A 19,183-nucleotide genomic window follows, 5' to 3' on the forward strand; every position below is an offset into this window, starting at 1 on the left:
ATTGAAAGGACTGATGCTGAAGCTAAAGCTCCAATCCTTTGGCCACCTGATGTGAAGAGCCGACTCACTGGAAAAGACCCTGATGCTGGGAAAGACTGAGGGCAGGAGAAGGGGGCAACAGAGGATGAGATGGTTGGGTGGCATCACTGACTCAATGGCCATGAATCTGAGCAAGGAAAGACAGGGAAGCCTGGCATCCTGCAGTCAATGGGCTCATGAAGAGTCGGATGTGACTGAGCAATGGAACAACAACAACTGGCTTCTTTAGAATAAGGCTTCTCAAAGTCATACATGCTTAATAAATGCATCTGAGAGCCAAGAAACATCTTTCCAAGGCACCATCTTCATACACTTGATACACTGTGTATAAGTTTGCAGCAACTACCCATGCTCCTTGCCTGCTATCTCAACTTCTCACTGGCTTCTTCCAGGCCCTCTAGTTCCTACCTCCAACTTGTCTCATCTTTCTGTGCAAACTATGTGGCCTTTGTGATTTTTTGTCACCCACACCCACATTTCTTATTTGCTCTTGTCTGAGCCTTCTCTTAGGCTGTACCCTCTTCTTGGACTGATTTCCTGACCTGTTGCCCAGTCACACCTTTCTCTTTCAAAACCCACCTCCTCCCCGACTAAGCCCACCTGGCTCTCATCTCATTGTTTTTCGCAGATTCCCCTGAACACTTAGGTATTTAACTCTTCAGAAGTATACTAATTCATAATGAATGCACTTTCATGTTCTGTCTCACCCATTAGAATTCCCAGTGGATAGAAATTCTGTGCCTTTTATTCCTTTAGAAGTCCTCTCACTCCCTCCCCCCACCTCCTACCCTCCCACAGTGCCTAGCAGGATCTAGTCCCAGGCTCCACCTAGCATAGAAAGTGGGAGAGTTGCTATTAGGCTTGAGTGGTTTTAAAGAAACATGACCACCCAGGGCAGTTCCAAGGAGTCAAACAGAGCTTTGAGACAACCCAAGAATCGATATGCAGTCATCTTCTCTCTGTCTCTCTCAGCCCCATCAGTGAGATCATAGCTTTCCAGCTGTGAGGTCTCCACATCTGGATTGGAGTTGATGTGGAGCATTGCTCCTGTTCAGTGAGAACACAGCCGGTACTTCAGTTGGGGAGACAAGACGTGGAAAACTAGATGTGTTTTCTAAGGAGTAGTGAAGACAGTTGTCACTTACTCAGTGTTGTCCTGGTCACCAGCTTGAAGTGATGGAGTTCTTCAAACATCCTCTTGGAGATCTTCTCAATATGGAAGTGCTGGAGGATGCCTGGGGCCAAGCAAAAAATCAGGCAGGTGGTCAGGTGCTGTCTGGAACCAGCAACGCTGTTTTCTGCTTGAGCTAAGCATATCATCTCATTACTGGGGCTTAGGAGTCTCGAGCTGGGCTGTGTAATGTGCTTAACTAGGAACTTGGTTGGCTCAAGGGTTATAATTAACTGCTTTTGTTTTCTTGACTAACTGACCTTCCCCCTGGTTCTCCAGAGGATGGAGATAAGGGAGATAGAGCTGCTGACCGTGGGACCCATTCCTGGGGAAAGCCACGGGGAATCAAGCATGGGTGCTGGTTGGAGTTTCTGTAGCCAAAGGCATTCTGCCCTTGCCCCCAGTCTGAGTTGGCTATGTCCCTGCCAAACCACTGGGCTGCCCCCCTGGCTCGGCAGTGAGAACCTGAAGCGGGCTTTGCACACGGGTCATTTGTGTAAATGGAGACGCCATCCCACTTCCTAAACTCCCCAGAAAGCATATTTTCCTTTGGGAAACAATCATAGCTCCTTTTGCTTTCCTTTATAAAAATGGGCAGAGTGAAAATAACCGGGCTCCCACAGTCTCAACCTTGCCCAAATAGCTTTCATCAGAATAACGTGCGAACAATAGAAAACTGCCTTGCAGTTAAGGAGCAATGTTACCAGCCCACTTAAATAATCCTCCAGAGGTCTACAGGGAGCAGCAGACATGGAACCTGGGTTCTCCTCTGTCCAGCATGCACAGATCTTTGATGACCCAGGGTTGTGAACAACAGGTTGTTTAGAGGTGATAGTAACCAGTTGAAAAGCATCCACACCCCTCTGTGGGGCAATGCCAGTAGGGAAGCCAACAGAACAGTGCTTAGTCCTGGTGACTAAGGAGCTAAGGAGTTAGAGATGGCAAACCAACATTCCTAGGTCAAGAGCAAAAGTAAACAGTGCTGAGCCTTATATGTGTGTTCTAGCATATTTTTAAAGGGTAGAGAGAAGTTCCTGTTCTTCTGAGAAAGAAGGGAGACAAAAAAGGTTCAGAAATACTAGAGCAGTTGTTCCTCAAAGGATGGGTCCAAGTACTGCCTGTAGCAGCATCATCCGGCTATTTGTTAGAAATGCAAGTGTTTAGATACTCCCCTTGGCTGACTGCACTCACATTTCTTGGATGGGGCAAGGTAGCTGTGTCTTACCCTAGCACCTTGCATGATATCGAAACTTACTCAAGTTTGAGCACTCATGAGCCTTAGGTGGGATCCAGTTGCAAAAGGATGTGCATTATTTCCCAATTGAAATGTCACCTCTACACTTGGAGTCCTTGAAAACTTGACCAGACTAGATCAGCCTTAGTCTTGTAGCTATGAGATGATTTGAATAGATGTAGGTTCACAATGAACAGAATGTGGCTTGCTTGGGTAGTCAATGTGAGTAATCAGGAAAGGAATGGGATCTCATGCCTGGGATTGTCCCTCCAGTGAGACTATAATGTTCTTGAGGCAAGAGGTCCCAGTATGATTCGAGACTCTGCTTGGCACTGAATGAATGCATTTTTCATGTTTGTTAAGTTTCATCTTGGAAACAATAGTAGACTACATTTGCAAAGTTTACAATCCCGGCTGTACACTAGAATCACCTGTGGAGCTTTCTGAACAAACCCTTAAGCCCAAGCTCCACTCCTGGACAATTAGTCAGACTCTCTGTAGGTAGGATCAGGCATTGGGTACATAAAAACCTTCCCAGATGAGTCCGATGTGCAGCCACGGTTAAGAACCACTCCTCCAGCCTTGGTTGTGTGAGAAAGACGACAAACCCCTATGGTCAATACTTACTTTTTAGCCCAGGTCACAGTTAAAGGCTACAATAGCAACTGTGTGAGTCATGTGTTCATTTCTAAGCAAATGGGAAATCTTCTGACTGAAACGGGGGAACAGGTTGAAGAAAAACGAAAGTGACTCTTCCCTTCCTTCCCTGTGTCCCCCTTACAAAACAACAACAACAACAACAACAACAATAACAAGAGATTAATGTCGTCTGGCTCACCTTTTCGAATGGTCCAAACGTGGACCTCTACCTGAGGCGGTCTCTCTGTCTCCAGTGCTATTTTTCTGGTGGTCTCCCCATCCTCCATGAACACAGACTCATACACGGGCATTGTTTCTTCTCCACAAAAGTAGCCTTTGCTGTCAAAGCTTTGGCCCGGAAGTTCTTCTGGAATCAGGAAGCAAGTAGAGACTTGTCATGGTTTTCCAAAAGTCAAAGCAAACCTCTGAATTTATGTAATCTCAGCATTCACAGCACTGCACAAGCATCAAAAGTGGACAATCTACAAGGACATTCCTACAGAGATAGAAATCCCACCAACATTTCACTGCCCCTGTAACAGTCACCAGATCACAAAAGAGCACATGACCTTTAAGTCCACGTGATGACAGAACACCAGCCCCAAACTTGAAAAGTGGAGCTTCACGAAGAGGAAGAATGTGACCAGATACAAAGGTGCTGGGCACTTAAGGGAACAGAGGATTTTCCATGCTGGGTCAGGATCTTGGTTGGCCAACAGAAACCCAAGGAATGGGCTGATGAAAGGCCTCGGTTAACTTCCCTGACATCATTTAGGTATACTTAGAAAACATTTATGACACTCATTTATGTGCATACACTTGCCCAAAGGATCTATCCAAATTGGCCTGACATTTCTGAATGCTCTTTGATTTGTTTTCAAGGGGAATGCTAATACCGGATCAACACCGGTGCCAAAACCTAGATGTCAGATTAGTCATATGTACACTATGCCAAATGAACGGTTGGAAGACACAAAAAAATTGGTCAAATCCCTCAACTATGGATCATTTAAAGTATAAACTAAATTGTTGGATTTCAACTTCCAGGCATAGGGATACCAGCCCCCTTACTCCTTCCGCTCTACGCTCCTCTTTCCTCAGCCCCCTACCAAAAGAATTTGCCTTTGGTTGGTTATCAGTGAGTTAAGTTCTTATTGGCCTCGTAATGAACACCCTCTTCGGCTGTGTATTTAAAGCGTAACGCTCAAATCAGGAACAACAAAGAAAAGCTGAGGACACCCTGACAGATTTTGAATATGTGCAGAAGCCATCTGTAAGAACATCTGATGAAAGTATTGGGTGTTGAGTGCTTTGGACCTGTGACTCTAATTAGGGGGATTCACTCTTACCCCATCAGACACATCTGGACTAGAGTTTGTAATCAAATTGCTATTGCATGTCTCTTGCTGACCTGATTACCTCTCCCATTCCCACCACCATTTGGGCACTATAAGGACAAAATCCTAGTCTTCTCTGGGTGACTCCAGGTTGTATTACACAATTTGCAGATTATCCTAGAGTCAAGCTTGCTTTCCCCTTTTGTCTTTCTTTTCAGTAATTTAATTACTTGGTGGGCTGGTCTTTTTTGGTGAAATGCTAAGTAATTAAGGGATGTGTGCTAGCACTTTCCAAATGAGTGGAGGGGGGAAGAGGTCACGGAGTATACAGGAACCTCTGTGTATTAATTACCAGCTTTAGAATGAGAGCCTGGTTCATGTGTTAAATCCTGCTCACCAGCTATAGCTCTAACTGCCATAAGAAATCCATGAAGGGACTGCAAGTACCTATAATATGCTAAAAATTTCTCCCAGTGTCCTGAAAAGTCATCCTGTCCCACAACCCCTCCCCTCCAAGAGCTTAATTTACTCACTACAAGGGATCGACAAACAACAAAATCCATTAGTGACTCACCCAGGCTGGCACGTGAAAATATTAAGAGTAAATAAACAGAGTGTGTCTTTTGAACTACCTGCCAGGCAACCTCTTCATTCCACACCCTTCACTTCAAGGGGCTTCCTGATCACTGCGTGTTCACCTACTTTCATTTTCTTCCAGGGAAGCATGACACGCCTGAAGTAATTTCTGGCCATTACCACTTTCCATGAGAATATTCATGTCCTGAGCTCTCCAGAACTAAGAAACTGAGAAACCATTCCTTACGGAAGTGGGCATGACTGATGCAGATGTATCAGTATTATCCCAGCCTGAGAAACGAGCTTTAAGTCTTAAGCTTTTCCTACTGTAACCCAAAAGGAATGTGTCATTATGGGAATTCCAGGTATTGGGGTGGTATGGTGGGGTTGAGAGTGAGTTGGGGAAACTTCAGGCAGTAGAAGTCCAACACAACTCCGAAGATGGCCACTGATACATAAAGCAAGGCCAGCTTCCACCAGAGCAAAGATGAGAGAGAGGTGAAACTCACATCCTGTATTTTGACCTTGCTTTGTTACTGGAGGGCCCTGCAATCATTTGTTCTAAGAAAATTTTTGGCTGAATCATTTGCAAATTTTCTCTCTTTTCCATTCTCAGCATGAATAACTGAATTTACTCTTCTTTCTTCTGTCAATCTCTTCCCTGCTCACTCCTTTATTCCTTTTCTTCTGAGTTCTATGCCATTGTCTAAGAGGCCGAGGATGTCATGACCTTCCCCTTTTCACCCCTTCACATCATTCAGGACTCTACTCAACATCATTCTTCATAGAAGCTGGCCCTTAGCAGTTTTTTGAAAATGCTCCACCCTGCCTGTCCCATTTACCTGATCTCTGTGTTGTTTTTTTTTTCTTCCCAGTACTCAGCACCACAGAAAATTACCTTATAGTTTTGTGTTCATTGTCTTTCTTCTCCTGCCAGGATGTGAGGAGCATTGCTGGCAAGTAGCCTGCGTCTGTCTGCTTTATCTCCCTATTCTCAGTGCCTGGAACCGTGTCTTGCACACAGTAGGCACAGAATATGTGTTTCCAAATTGCATGCTGCATGAACAAGTGCACGCCCCTTGAGGCTCTGAAGTCACCTCCGTGGCTAGCGACTCTTGGAGGGAAACATGAGTATCAGAAGAAACTTACAATTCACAAACACCCGTGTGTGGCCCACTGAGGGCAGGTGACAGAATGGGACAAGACACTCTCTCCTCCATGTTGGCCAGTAAGTCTGCCATCTCTACATGTCTGAGCAGTGTGGGAAAGTGGGAAAAGCCACTCTTCCAGAGAAACAGGTTTAGTCAATGAGACTCTTTAAGATATTGCCAATTGGGATTCTGAGAGCAGTTTTTAAAAATAAAAGCCTTTATTTCTTTTTCTAGTTATAAAAGTCATACACATTTACTGCTGAAAATTTAGAAAATGCAGATAAACAAAAAGAATAAAATAAGAATTGCCCATCATCCAGTCACCCTAAGATGGCCACTGCTACATTCTGCCATATGTCCTTCCAGTTTTTTTTTTTTTTTTTTGGTCTAAGCATATTATCAATGCTATCCATAAACACAAGCAGTGGGATCATAACTACAGATTGTTTTGTAGCTTGTTCTTTGTACTTAATAGATGTATTGCAAGCGTATTTCTGTGTCATTAAATCCTGTTCTATGGTGCTTTTTAATGGCTGTATAATACACCACAGTGCAGATGTACCATAATTTATGTAACCATTTCCACGCTGGTGGACTTTCAGGTTGTTTCTAATATTTCACTATGGTAAACAGCACTGCAGTAAAAATCCTTGTTTGTATATATCTGTATGTCTCTGATCACTTTCTTTGGATTTCTAGTAGAACTGCTTAGCCAAAGAGTGTAAGGTGGAACACATGTACACCCATGGCTGATTCATGTTGATGTATGGCAAAAACTACCACAATATCGTAAAGTAATTAGCCTCCAATTAAAATCAATAAAAATTTTTTAGAAAAAGATAAACATAAAGATTTGAATAAATGTCACTAATCTGAAAGGCAACACTTGTTCTGTGTCCTGTGCTCACATCCTTTTGACTCCTTCCCTCTTGTTTGAATCACCTACACCCATCCAATCCTAACCATACACAGAAATGGGATTTGGTTTGAAGGTGTGAGATTCAAACTGGAATATTACATAGTGGGAGGGTTTAACTTACCTGGGTAGTCTAGGTAACTATTAATTTGTGTCTGCAATTATCTTGTTGTATTACTTTTATGATTCTAGGTGTTAGACCCTTGACAGGAGAGAACATTGTATTGGTGGACCTACTTCTAAGTGACACTAAAAGGCTTGGGGTTCCAGTGAGATAGTAAACTTGGAAGTTATAAGGTCATCGTGGCTGGGTGGCCGCCATGTTCATGTCTGCAGAATGTGCTCTCTCCCTGTCCCTACTAAGTATCTCTCATCATCAACCTTAATGCCCCAATCCTTCACTCCATATCAGATAGCTCCTGGCCTTCCTACCCACATGTTGCCCCCTTTACTTTGGAAGATGAAGTTTGTTGCATTAAGAAAGATTTTGTTTGTGCTATAAATCAGTGCTTCTCAAACTTTAATTTGCATTGGAATCACCTGGGCAACCTTGTTAAAATGCAGTTGGTCTGGGGTGGGACTTGAGAATCTGCCTGTCTAACTAGCTCCCAGGCACTGCTGGTCCAGAAACCATACTTTGACTAGCAAGACTATAAACCAACCTGAGCCTCCGGCAGTGGTTCCCAAATTTGTCTGCATATTACAGATAAGAAGGCCTGGGGGTCTTCTAAAATTCCAAACCCCAGGCTACACCTCAAATGACTTAAATCATAATCACTGGGGATGAGACATAGGTATTTTTTAGAAGCTCTCTGGGGGATTCCAATGTGCACAGAAGTTTGGGAACCATTGGCCTACATGAAGATGCTCAAAATACATTGACTAAGTTTGTGTTTACCTGCTACTCATGAGGAATTGCCTAAATTGTATAAATGATAAATGATTTAACTCTTTGCCTACATTTTAAAACATTTGTTCTTTTTAAAAAATCTATGTTTACAATAATGCTTTGTAGGTAAACATAAGAAATGATAAATTCATGTGCCTGGAAGTGACTAATTCATTCAGTCCTAGAATGTTAGAGCTGGAAAAGCCATAAGAAATCTACTCTAACTCTCTCATTTTACAGAGAAAGAAACTGAGGCTCAGAGAGGTGAAGTGACTCATTCTAGGTCCCACAGGAAACCAGTGGCAGAGCCAGGGCCAGAATGATTGATCACCAATCCGGTACTCTGTCAACCCCAATACTATGGACTGTGTTTTTCTCTAGCTCATGTGTCAAAACCACCATTTAACTAATTGATTACCTTTATTAAAAGAAAAACAAACAAACACTTCACATCTTCTACTGGCCTAGAAAAAACAATGGGCTGGAAGTGACCTGGGTTCCAAGCCTTGGTTTTATTATCTATTTCTGTGACTCTGGGCAAGTCACTTCACTTTATACACCTTAATTTTCTTTTCTTTAATAGAGAAATGATAATATCATAGGATTTTAGTATCTGAGGAAGCTTGGATATCAACTGATCCGGCACATTTCCAAAGTCACACAGCAGCTTAGGACCAGAACCCACTCTCCTTCCACTGTACCTCACCCATTTCTAATCCTGTCTGCAAGAGAAAATGGAAGTAATTGTGCTTTGACAAGTTAAATGGTGATATTAGCGAAGGAGGCTATTGTCCTTCCTAATAATCACAACAACCTAACTTCTCTAGGATTTAGAAAAGCAAGGTTTAAGTTCAGTCTTTATGGCTACATGGGTTCAGAGGTGTGGTAGACACAAGCAAATCCCCAGCTAATTTCTGGTAAGTCAATGTCTTCCAAGCAACCACCTTATCAGCCCTTCAAAAGGGGAGCGAATATAGCTCCTTATTAGTTATTTGTAGAACTATCACTGTTACAAATACATGGCAGGTTTCTGATGCTCAAAGAACATTGAGGATGACTATGTGGGGAATCTTGGTCAACCAAAGGCAGGGCTTCCAACCAACGCACCTTTTGCCTTTTTACCTGGACACACCTTGCAGCACTTTCCGTCTATTTTTTGAGGATACTTGCAGGGGTATCGATTGGGGCAGTGGATTTTCTTGCACTCTTGCTTGGTGACATTACAAGTGCACAGCACACACTCCACAATGCCAAATGCCCGGAGGTTTGGGTGCCAGGACTCGCCATGGGAATAGGTCTTTCCATTGGAAACACACACTGGAAGAGAACGCAGGACTGGAAATTAAAGGCTAGGGAGCTGAAATGGGCCCCTGTACTCAGAGCCCAAGCCCTGAACCCCTTAAGACATCAAGCATCCTTCATTCTTGTTGTGGCCATAGAGATAGGTTCACAGAGCAGCTTCTGTAACCAAAGAGTGTGGGCCTTTTTCCACTGTCAGCAATTATTCCAGATCTCCAACAGGCCTCTGGATGCCCACAAGGGCCTGACACATAGTAGGCCATCAATAAATATCTTCTAAATGGAGGAATGAATGGATGCATGAAAGCAGAGTTCTATGTGTCCTGGGTGTCTGATAAGGAACTTCCGCTAGAATGCTGCATTCAGACCTGCAGTTCCTAGAGGATTGGGATGGCCCAAGTGGATGTGCTTCTAGGCATGAAAATCTCCCAGGAAGGTTTGCTGCCCAGGGAGGCTAGAAGCAAACACTACTGCTCTTCTCGAAGTTCTGAGTTTTTCCAGATCCTGAAGCAAATCCCTTCAGAAGGTCAAATGCTGTGAGAATCTGATCTAGTAACACAGGTGGGTATGAAGATTAATAGTGCTAGCTTACTCTCTAACATGGGAAAGAAGTTGCTGAGACAAGATTGAAAGGGAAAGGACCCACCCCTCCTGGGTAAATGGTGGAAGGCAGCCTTTTTTGCCTCTAATCTTTTGGTAATATCCCATCTCTTCATAGCGACTGTAGAGATTTGGCTACAGTGAATCACTGCCTGCCCTCCAGCTACCCTTTGGTGGTCTCACATTTATTGAGTGGAAGAGAAGGCACCAGCTCCATGGTTTTTCGGGGGTGGGGGGCTGGGGCTTGCAAGAACAAGCATTTGGGCTGTAGGCCGTGGGGCCTATGAAGGGAAAGGGTCGGAGGAACAACCTTCAGTGCAAACCAACCAAAACATATCTGACTCCTAAGGTAAGGCACAGAGCTAGGCTCCGGTGTAAGACCTGCCCGTGCTGCAAATAGGGAGGTCTGAGAATGACTTCTCTCCTTTTGGAAAGTGCTGAGACATTCTGGAGATTTCCAGCCATGACGGGGACTGGGTGTGTTTCTCATTATTCCCATCACCTCATCATACCCGGGGAGACCTGTAGGCATTGAAATCAACAACATCTCTAGGGTGGGTCCTATCACTTAAGGCGGGGCGAGGGTGGGAGAAGGAGCCCCACTTGGGGCGTTTCTAGGAACTGACTGATTTGGCTGCAAGACAATGGCCTCAGAAGGATGACTCACTGGGCTATTTCTTTCTCATCAAGTCCACTGGGTCACATTAGGAAATATGGATGATGTTGGCTGCCTTTTCCTATCCTCTGCAAGAGCTGCTCGAGTACTAGGCATTCTAACAGGTCAATCTATGTAAAGATTTCAAAGAACCTAAACCAGAGAAGAACCGAATTACAGAGAGATAAAGTGAGGATGGAATCACAGGAGAAGATGGACCAGATGTGTTGTTCTCTCTCCCGTCCATCCCTCTTCTCTCTCCTCACCAGACAGTGGCATTCCCTTCTGGACAAGGTGATCACGTGGGTGCAGACTCTGCTTCAGGAAAACTTAAGTTGGACTCAAGAATGATGGGGTCTTATTGTTTCTCCTCTTGGGGTCTAGCAAGGGACAGAGGAGATGTATCTCAGAGGAGTATGCTGTCAGCAGGAGGGATAGGAGCACGGCAGGCAGGACCCACAGTGATGGAGAGCCAGGTTACCTCTCCCCTAAACATTTGGACTAGGGGAATCATCCAGACTAGGTGAGAGCCTACACTCTGAAGGGCAATACAGTGAGATCGCTTCTCTAGGGTAAAATGCAGCCTTCTCCTCACCAACAAATTCTCAAGATGGTTTTGAGTCATCCAGCTGGGGCGTTGGGAGTTGGAGGTGGGGACAAGTGACTCTCCAATGAACTATAATAGAAAAAGGTCAGGAGAGAATGACTGAGTCCAAATCAATGGGGGTAACGAATAAATGTAAGCCAGCTGGGGCTTTTGTAGGACATGGAGAAATGAAAGGATGAGCCTCTGCCCTGAAAATGAAGAGGTCTGTGGAAATTATGGGATTTAGGATTTTTCAAAGTCCATTTCCCCTCCTGCTTTTTAAGACTTTGAAATTCTTTCAGAGCAAATGGAATCTATTCAAGTCAATTTAGGATTGAAAATCAAACTGCATCTTTACCTAAACTCCTCCTCCTCCTTTCATAAACTCATATCAGAATGCCTTTGAATTTCAAAATAATAAATTTCAAATCAAACTCAGATCAATAGTAAATATTTCCAATTCTGCTAATACATCACCATTTTTTATTAAGAGTTTTATTTTGAATGTTCTTCTTTTAAGCCTCTTAGTTTCAAAAGCAATTAAAATTTTTTTTAAATCTGTAATCTGAAATTTACATCTAACTAGTAACAGATGTGATCAACTAGCTTTGGCCTGACTAGGTTTGTTGAGATTTATAGTAGGGGTTCTTTTAACGGATTGTTTTTCACCCATGTTATTCAATCATTTGGTTTAATAATTTATTACTTTTAACCCATTCAGAGAACTGCCTTTGATTTGTTTTTCTTTTAAAGGAAACAAAACATGTTTGTGGTTTCATAATAAGGAACCAGCTGAGCTTGTGCTCTGATGAGCTGGTTGACAGGATGCCTAGGAAAGTAAGAAGTAGTCAATTGTTTGATTGAATTTCTCCCCCGACCCCACTACTGGTGGGGTAGGGAAGTGCAGTGCAGGGTCTCGGTGGAGAACTATGTGCAGGAGGGAACGGGGCTGTGGATTCGTGTGGGTGCCTGCTGTAGTCAGCTGGTCATCTGAGTGGGCTACACAGTGGTACTAACCTAATCAGTCTGCCTGTGGCTCAGCCAGGAGGTTTCTGGATTTCTCACTGGATTATTCATTTCTAAGCATAATCTTCTCCTATGAGTTAGAATCCCTGCGTGTGGAGCCTGGAATAAGTACCTTCAACAAGAGTCCCAGGAGAAGCTGGGGCAATGAGGGATAAGAATTGCTATTTCTAAGGTTCCGATGAGAAATTTAGAAGCGTTTAGAGCTGAGTACCTTTGAATATTGGGTGTCTGGATGGAAAACAAACCACCTTTCATCTTGTTAAAGCCCCAGTGAACTTTCCCAAACGACTTTCAACCCCCAGGGGCAAGGGATAAAATGCTGGATGGTGCATTAGATTCACTGCTTTCTCACCATTTGTCCTTAAGTAAGGACAGATATGCCTGCAATATAAACTATGGCCTTTGGACTGACAGTCCCCTGGAGCTGCTTGTCCACACTAGCATGGTAGACTGGATGCTAAGTGATCCATGTGGGAATGTCTGATATGCCCGGATAAAGGGTCTTTTCCCAGCTCCAGCCCTCCAAAGACTGGGGCCGCTGAGGCCCCGACTGGGTGTGGTACCAAAGAAGCCTGTCCCTTACCTTGTCCATGCTTGTGTTTGTTATTGATGACGATCTGTACAATGGTCCCCGAGGCTTGCTGTGAATCCATGAGTGCTCCCCGGTGACTTCTGGCCCCAGGAAAGCGGGGCAGACCTCCAGCCTGTCGGCTCGGTGGAGGATCATAGTGTGAGCGGTGGTAAGAATGCCTCTGTGAAATGACAAAAGGACAAACTCAGCTCCCTCCGATTCTGCCCATGAGGAGACCGAGACAGATCTAGCTACCTTAGAGGCTGTTTGATGAGTTTTGGTGATGAGCTCTGATCTTAACTCCATGTCCACTCAAACCCAATAGAGACATGGGGATGTGTAGGACAAACAGCACTGGTAGCAGGCTGAGATGTCTCTCTCTCCCGGTAGGAGACTAGATTAGATTCACAGACTAGCCTCGAGGGAGAAAATAATCCCCCAGGGTAAAGTATCTTTCCTGTTCCCAAGAATCTCACCTTTGGGTTTAAGAAGTTAGATTGTTGCCTGCAATACAAGGCAGAGTGTGATAGAAGCCAAAGGAGAAGGATAAAATGCTGTGCAAATTAAGACCAAGACAGAGAGCTTGTAGTCGGGGAGAGTCTGTGACCTGGGCCACGAAGGGTAAGTAGACTTTTTACAGGCAGACTTGGTGAAGAATATTTCAGGCAGAGATTTCCAAGTTGAGAAGGTGTAGCAGAGAACATAGAATCCATAAAAGGGAACAGCTGGAGGATAACATTCCAAAAGTGGGTTAGAGCCAGATCATGGAGGACTTGAAATGACAGGCTAAAGGGCAAGGACTTTATTTGGTAGGCAATAGGGGTGAGGGTGTAGAAGTCTTTCAGGGATTTTTTTTAAGTATGGGGGAAAAAAATCAAAACTGTGTTTCAAAACACTGAGTCCTGATTATATGTAGGGTGAACTGGATAGGAGGAAGAGGCAGGAGGCAACTCTCATCTGGATAAGAGGTACTGACACGCAGGAAGATGCAGGCAATGAGATGAGGTCACAGAGCAGGGCACAGATACCCCAGACATTTTATGGACAGAAGCACTGATTATGTAGGATGATACTAGAATGTCAGCTCCAAAGGCGAAGACTTTGCTGTATCCACTGCTGTATGTCCAGTGCCTTAAAATAGTCTCCAGCCTCTAGAAGGTGCTCATCAAAGCCTTGTTGAATGGATCAAGGAAAGCCGCAGTCCCTCACAAAAGCTTAGAATCTTGTAGTACAGATGACTCCATCATTGCTCTTTCAGCAAGGGTTCAAGACACACGATGAGTCCATATTCTGCTATGCACCCCTCATCCAGGAGATGAAGTAGAATAGGGGTAGAGGAGAATGGAATGGACAGAGATTGCAACCTTAAGGCTTAAAACCAAATAATAGTGTGTTTTAGGGGTAATTGTCAGGGGTAAGAGAAGGGGGATCCCCTGAAAGAACCAGGCAATTAAATGACAGAAATAGCAGGGGACATTGAGATGGCAGTTATGGGGTCCCCTGACCCCACCATCACATAAAACATTTCTTATAGTTATGCTCCATAGATACATGGGAATTATTATTACTCTCCTGGTTAGGGGGTGGGAAGGCCTTGGTGGAAGGAGGAGAGAGTGAACAGGAGCTGGAGTAGGAGAAAGAGAACATTAATCCTATATCCAAGAAGAGCCCATGCTGGTACATTGCTATAAAAACTCACACAATAAGAATTTGCATCAATTTATTATCATGCACACAGACAGTATTCTCAGTGCAAATATTTTTCATTCCCACAATGGCTCATATGTCTTTTTCTGCCACAATCAACTCACATTCCACAAAGGCCATTACAGACTGTTCTGTCCTTTCTAGAGTTTGGTAAAGTTTTGCCAAAGGAATACTGTTGCCAAAGAGAGGACAGTTTGGCTGGTGGGTGTCCTATTGATGCTGAAAGGAAGGGGTTCAACGGGGCTAGAATTTGAAAGAGAAGATTGCTGACCCAGGATAAGCTGCAAGTACAAGGAGTTCTCTGATTCATGCGGGCAAACACAAAATGAAAAGCTCGGTACCAGGGACTCAGAGCCTGGACATATGATAAGGGTAGAAAAATGATTCACAACACACACACACACACAAACCTCAGGGGTTTTGATCAGAGGCCAGCCCAGCCCTCTCCAAACCTCATCTCATTTAAGACTTGTTATACAGACAGAGAAACTGAGGCCAAGAAGAAGAGGGACTTAATTTGGGGCGAGAGTGAAGGCAGAGTTTTGGGAGACGGCCGAAGAGTGAGAGAGCAGGGCAGGAGAGAGGAAGGCTAACAGGAGGAGGTCGTGAGGGAGATCATATCTGGTTAAGCTCAGGAGTCCACAAATATTTGCTTAAAAGCTGCTGCAAAGAAAAATTCTCTCCTATATAGAAGTCTGCTACAGCGTTCACAACCACACACACCACTGGTCTCCACTTTGGCTGCACAGAGAATCACCTGGGGAGCTGTAAAAATACTGATCCCACCCCCAAGGGATTCTGATTGAATTGGTCTGGGGTAAGGCCTGAGCAACGAGATTTTTAGACACTCCTCAGGGAACCATAATGTGAAGCCCAGGTTGAGAATCACTGACACAAAGGATCTCCTGTTTTGGCCCCAGGGTAGGGGTGGTGATGTGTGATTTTGATTTAGGAGTAATGGCTCTTTAAGAGTTGTTCCCTGAACAAACGAAAGAGGCTTACCAGAGGCCTGTCTGACCACGGAACTTACCAGGAAGGAGAAAGAGGCATTAACACCTTGGAGTTGTAAGTGAAATTGGAGCTTATCTTTAAAACCAGCCTTGAATAATAGGCTGCTTGAGGAAGCAGGTCAAAACCAGTTAGGTAGAAACGATCACATAGCGAGGCTTTGTTTTCTTCTGCTCAATATTTTGGTATTATTTGATTTACTGACTTGCAGGACTGACAAATATCTTGGGCTTCTGAGCTGGCTGTTACACAGTTCTTTCCGGGTGTTAGAAAATCCCCCGCCATGGTAGAAGCTACCCGGGAATTTCTTCTTGGCTTGTTCCAATGTCTAAGATATATGGGCTTTTTTTTGGCAGAGACAGGAAAACACGAAAGTGTAGAAATGGCCTTGGAAGTGCCTTCGTGTTTCTGTGTCTGTGCTACAGTTTTGCAAGCGCACTCACTGTGTGTGCTAAAGAATCCGCCTGCAGGTTCGATCCCTGGGTCGGGAAGATCCCCTGGAGGAGGACATGGCAACCCACTCCAGTATTTTTGGCTAGCGAATCCCATGGACAGAGGAGCCTAGCAGGCTAAAATCCAGGGGGTTACAAAGAATTGGGCACGACTGAAGCCACTTAGCATGAACATGCAGGAAATGGCAACCCACTCTGGGGGTATTCTTGCCTGGGAAATTCCATGGACAGAGAAGCCTGGCAGGCTACAGTCCATGGAACCACAAAGAGTCAGACATGACTGAGGACGCGTGCACACAGTGCATGCATCATTGGGGAAACTGGGTAAAGTGCACACACCACCTCTCTTGTGTTATCTCTTACGGTTGCAAGTGAGCCTACACAGAAGAAAAAGTTTAATCACAGAAGAAAAAGTTTAATTTGAAAAATGTTTCTGAATGTATTCTAATCCACATAGCCATGAGACGTGACATCTTAGTCACGAGTAACCTAGTACTATCCCCGTCTGGGAGACACTTAGGCCAGTTTCCTATCCAGAGCACTGTTCTGACAATGTGAATGAGACATGGATTTTTACGTGCTTCACATTGTTTGTATGCCAAATTCTTTCACTTTTGGTAAGAACTGGTGATGGTAAATCTCTGAGTAATCTATTGGGGGCAAAATCAGAGTTTGGTTGTTGTCCAAAACAAAATTATGCTTGCTTTCATATTTTGGCTTTCCACACTATGGCTACTTCACATACCACCCCCCTCCACACACACACATTTCCCCTGATGGAACAAGGACCAGTTTATATAAAGTTATGAGCTTGAAATCAAACGGAAACCATTTTAAGTTTTTACAAAGGAGTCATCACTGAATCGCAGGTTCTCCTACTTGTGCATTTTGTAAAATTTGGTAAACTGAGGGTTTTCAGCCCCCTTGGCAAAATAAACCAATCAGCTCTGTTTCTGTTGACTCAAGGTTGTGATGGTTTCCTGGGAATAGGAACAGTCTACTAAAGAGCACCATCTACTGAATCAGAAATGTGTTGTTGGGACTTCCCTGACAGTCCAGTGGTTAGGACTCTAAGCTTCCAATGCAAGGGGCATGGGTTCCATGCCTTGTCAGAGAACTAAGATCGTACAAGCCACATGGTGCAATGCCAAAAAAAAAAAAAAAACCACAAAGAAGGAAATGTGTTGTTAGGGTTGACCTTCTTTCCCTCCCATGGGCCTGCAAAGGGTATTCAGAAGGGATTCTCTTACCTTCTAATAAGTTTGAAGAATTTCTCTCTGATTTGGGACAAGCTCCTATGAATCAACATTAAGGAATGGTCCGCCCTCCACCTTTACAACATACACACATACATTTCACTCCACCTTCCATGCCCATTCATTCAACACATATTTATTGGGTGCCTACTATGTGCCAGGTACATACTTTTCTGTTACTACAGATGCTATTTATTATTTAAATCATATCCCACAGTATCTATCCCTTGGAGAACAAAGGAAAATATTTATTTATAATAAAGTGGAACCATCTGGACATTCTGGCCTACCAGGCCCAAATATTTGTTTCTAAAGATAGGTCTTGACCTCCTTTGAAAATTTATACCTCTTTCAAGGTCCTGCCTTCTATATCTGACCTTTTTTGCTATGGGAAGTATCGGATTAAGCCCAGTCCTGTGACTAGCAGTTTAAGAAGAACAATGAAATGAGGCTTAAATACAATGATGGAGATGGGGTTAGCCTGTGATGAAGTCAAGAAGAAATGAAAATGAATGGCATTACCAGCAAGACCACCGAGTGGGCCACAGTGCTTAGTGTTGGGGGCTAAGGCACCCAGCTTAAGGTGACTGAGACCTAAATTTGGCTTAGAATGGCATCTGGATGGCAGTGACTAACTTGCTAACTGCTAAGTCACTTCAGTCGTGTCCGACTCTGTGCGACCCCATCCCTGGGATTTTCTAGGCAAGAACACTGGAGTGGGTCCTTCTCCAATGCATGAAAGTGAAAAGTGAAAGTGAAGTCGCTCAGCCATGTCCGACTCTTCGCGACCCCATGGACTGCAGCCTACCAGGCTCCTCTGTCCATGGGATTTTCCAGGCAAGAGTACTGGAGTGGGGTGCCATTGCCTTCTTAGCCACTCTCAATTTCATACCATGATAAAAAAAAATGGGGCTGAGAAAAAGGTGAAGTTCATAACACAGAACAGGGAGACTGATATCCTCTCCTATCAGGATCTGGAAGGAATCTCACTTAGTATAAAGCTAGTATATCACTGGATGGAGAAAATCCTTCCTTGGGATCTATAACTGGAAAGCCCACTCTCTCTTGCAGGAGTGCTGTTTTTTTTTTTTTGTTCTTTTTTTTGAGACATCCAGAGTTTTATTCTCCACCCCACCCACAAATCCTTCTCTACTCATTTGGAAACAGGAATGTCTTGAGAAGAATATGAGTAGGCAATAAAACAAATGCAAATCCTTTAATCTCACTGCTGAGGGCATTGGCAAGCTGGGGACATGAAGTCAGAAGTGGCACATGTGATGGCCTTGGCCATACTGAGATGTTGGTACTCATTATTTTATTAGGTCCTGGATCAACACCTTTTCTACACCCTCACGATTCTTGGGCCTGACCTATAATTCCTTATCTTATATCCAATGTCTGTTGAGAACTAATTCCTAAAGTTTTCAAAATCATTTAAATTTATTACAAAACTAATTCATGCTCATTGAAATATATCAAACAATACAGAAGATACAACACAAAGGTGGCGCTAGTGTTAAAGAACCCACCTGCCAATGAAGGAGACTTAAAAGGCACTGGTTCAATCCCTGCGTTGGAAAAAGCCCCTGGAGGAGGGCATGGCAACCCACTCCAGTATCCTTGCCTTGAGAATCCAAGGACAGAGGAGCCTGACAGGCTATAGTCCATGGGGTCTCAAAGAGCTGGACACAACTGAAATGACTGAGCATAGAGCACGCACGCACCTTTCCTCCTGCCCACTTGCACCCCTTTGAGAGTATCAGTCTTAACACCCTGGTATATGACCTTCTAGATCTTTTAATATGCATTTACATATATGCACAGACAACTTTTACAGAAGTAAATGACAGTATACATTGTTGCATGTTGTTTGTTTACAGACTATATCTTGGCGCTCCCTCCACTTTACTGCATTTTGATGTTCAGTACCACATTCTTTTTAACGACTGTATGATGTCCCATAGGTTGGGTTTATTTAACCAAGACTCTAGAGATAGCCTGTAGGTTGTCTCCTTCTGTCTTGCTTTTATGAAAATAATTCTACATTGACTGCTCTGTTTACTTCTATTGT

General features: G+C 43.9%; 1 protein-coding gene across 8 annotated transcripts in view; it reads right to left on the reverse strand.

The window, feature by feature from the left end:
* CHRDL1 (chordin like 1) overlaps positions 1-19,183 on the reverse strand; it is a 127,205-nt gene that overhangs the window by 5,216 nt on the left and 102,806 nt on the right. For 4 of the 8 annotated variants that reach the window (XM_061136327.1, XM_061136330.1, XM_061136329.1 and 1 more), the window contains exons 8-11: positions 12,702-12,870; positions 9,060-9,269; positions 3,283-3,450; positions 1,185-1,274 (exon numbers count right to left, since the gene is read on the reverse strand). In XM_061136327.1, coding sequence (XP_060992310.1) covers positions 1,185-1,274; positions 3,283-3,450; positions 9,060-9,269; positions 12,702-12,870 — 637 coding nt within the window. The remainder of the gene's footprint in view (positions 1-1,184; positions 1,275-3,282; positions 3,451-9,059; positions 9,270-12,701; positions 12,871-19,183) is intronic. The other 4 variants (XM_061136333.1, XM_061136332.1, XM_061136334.1 and 1 more) reach the window with 2 other exon arrangements.

The sequence above is a fragment of the Dama dama genome, chromosome X, assembly GCF_033118175.1.
Source record: "Dama dama isolate Ldn47 chromosome X, ASM3311817v1, whole genome shotgun sequence".
Classification (NCBI taxonomy): domain Eukaryota; kingdom Metazoa; phylum Chordata; class Mammalia; order Artiodactyla; family Cervidae; genus Dama; species Dama dama.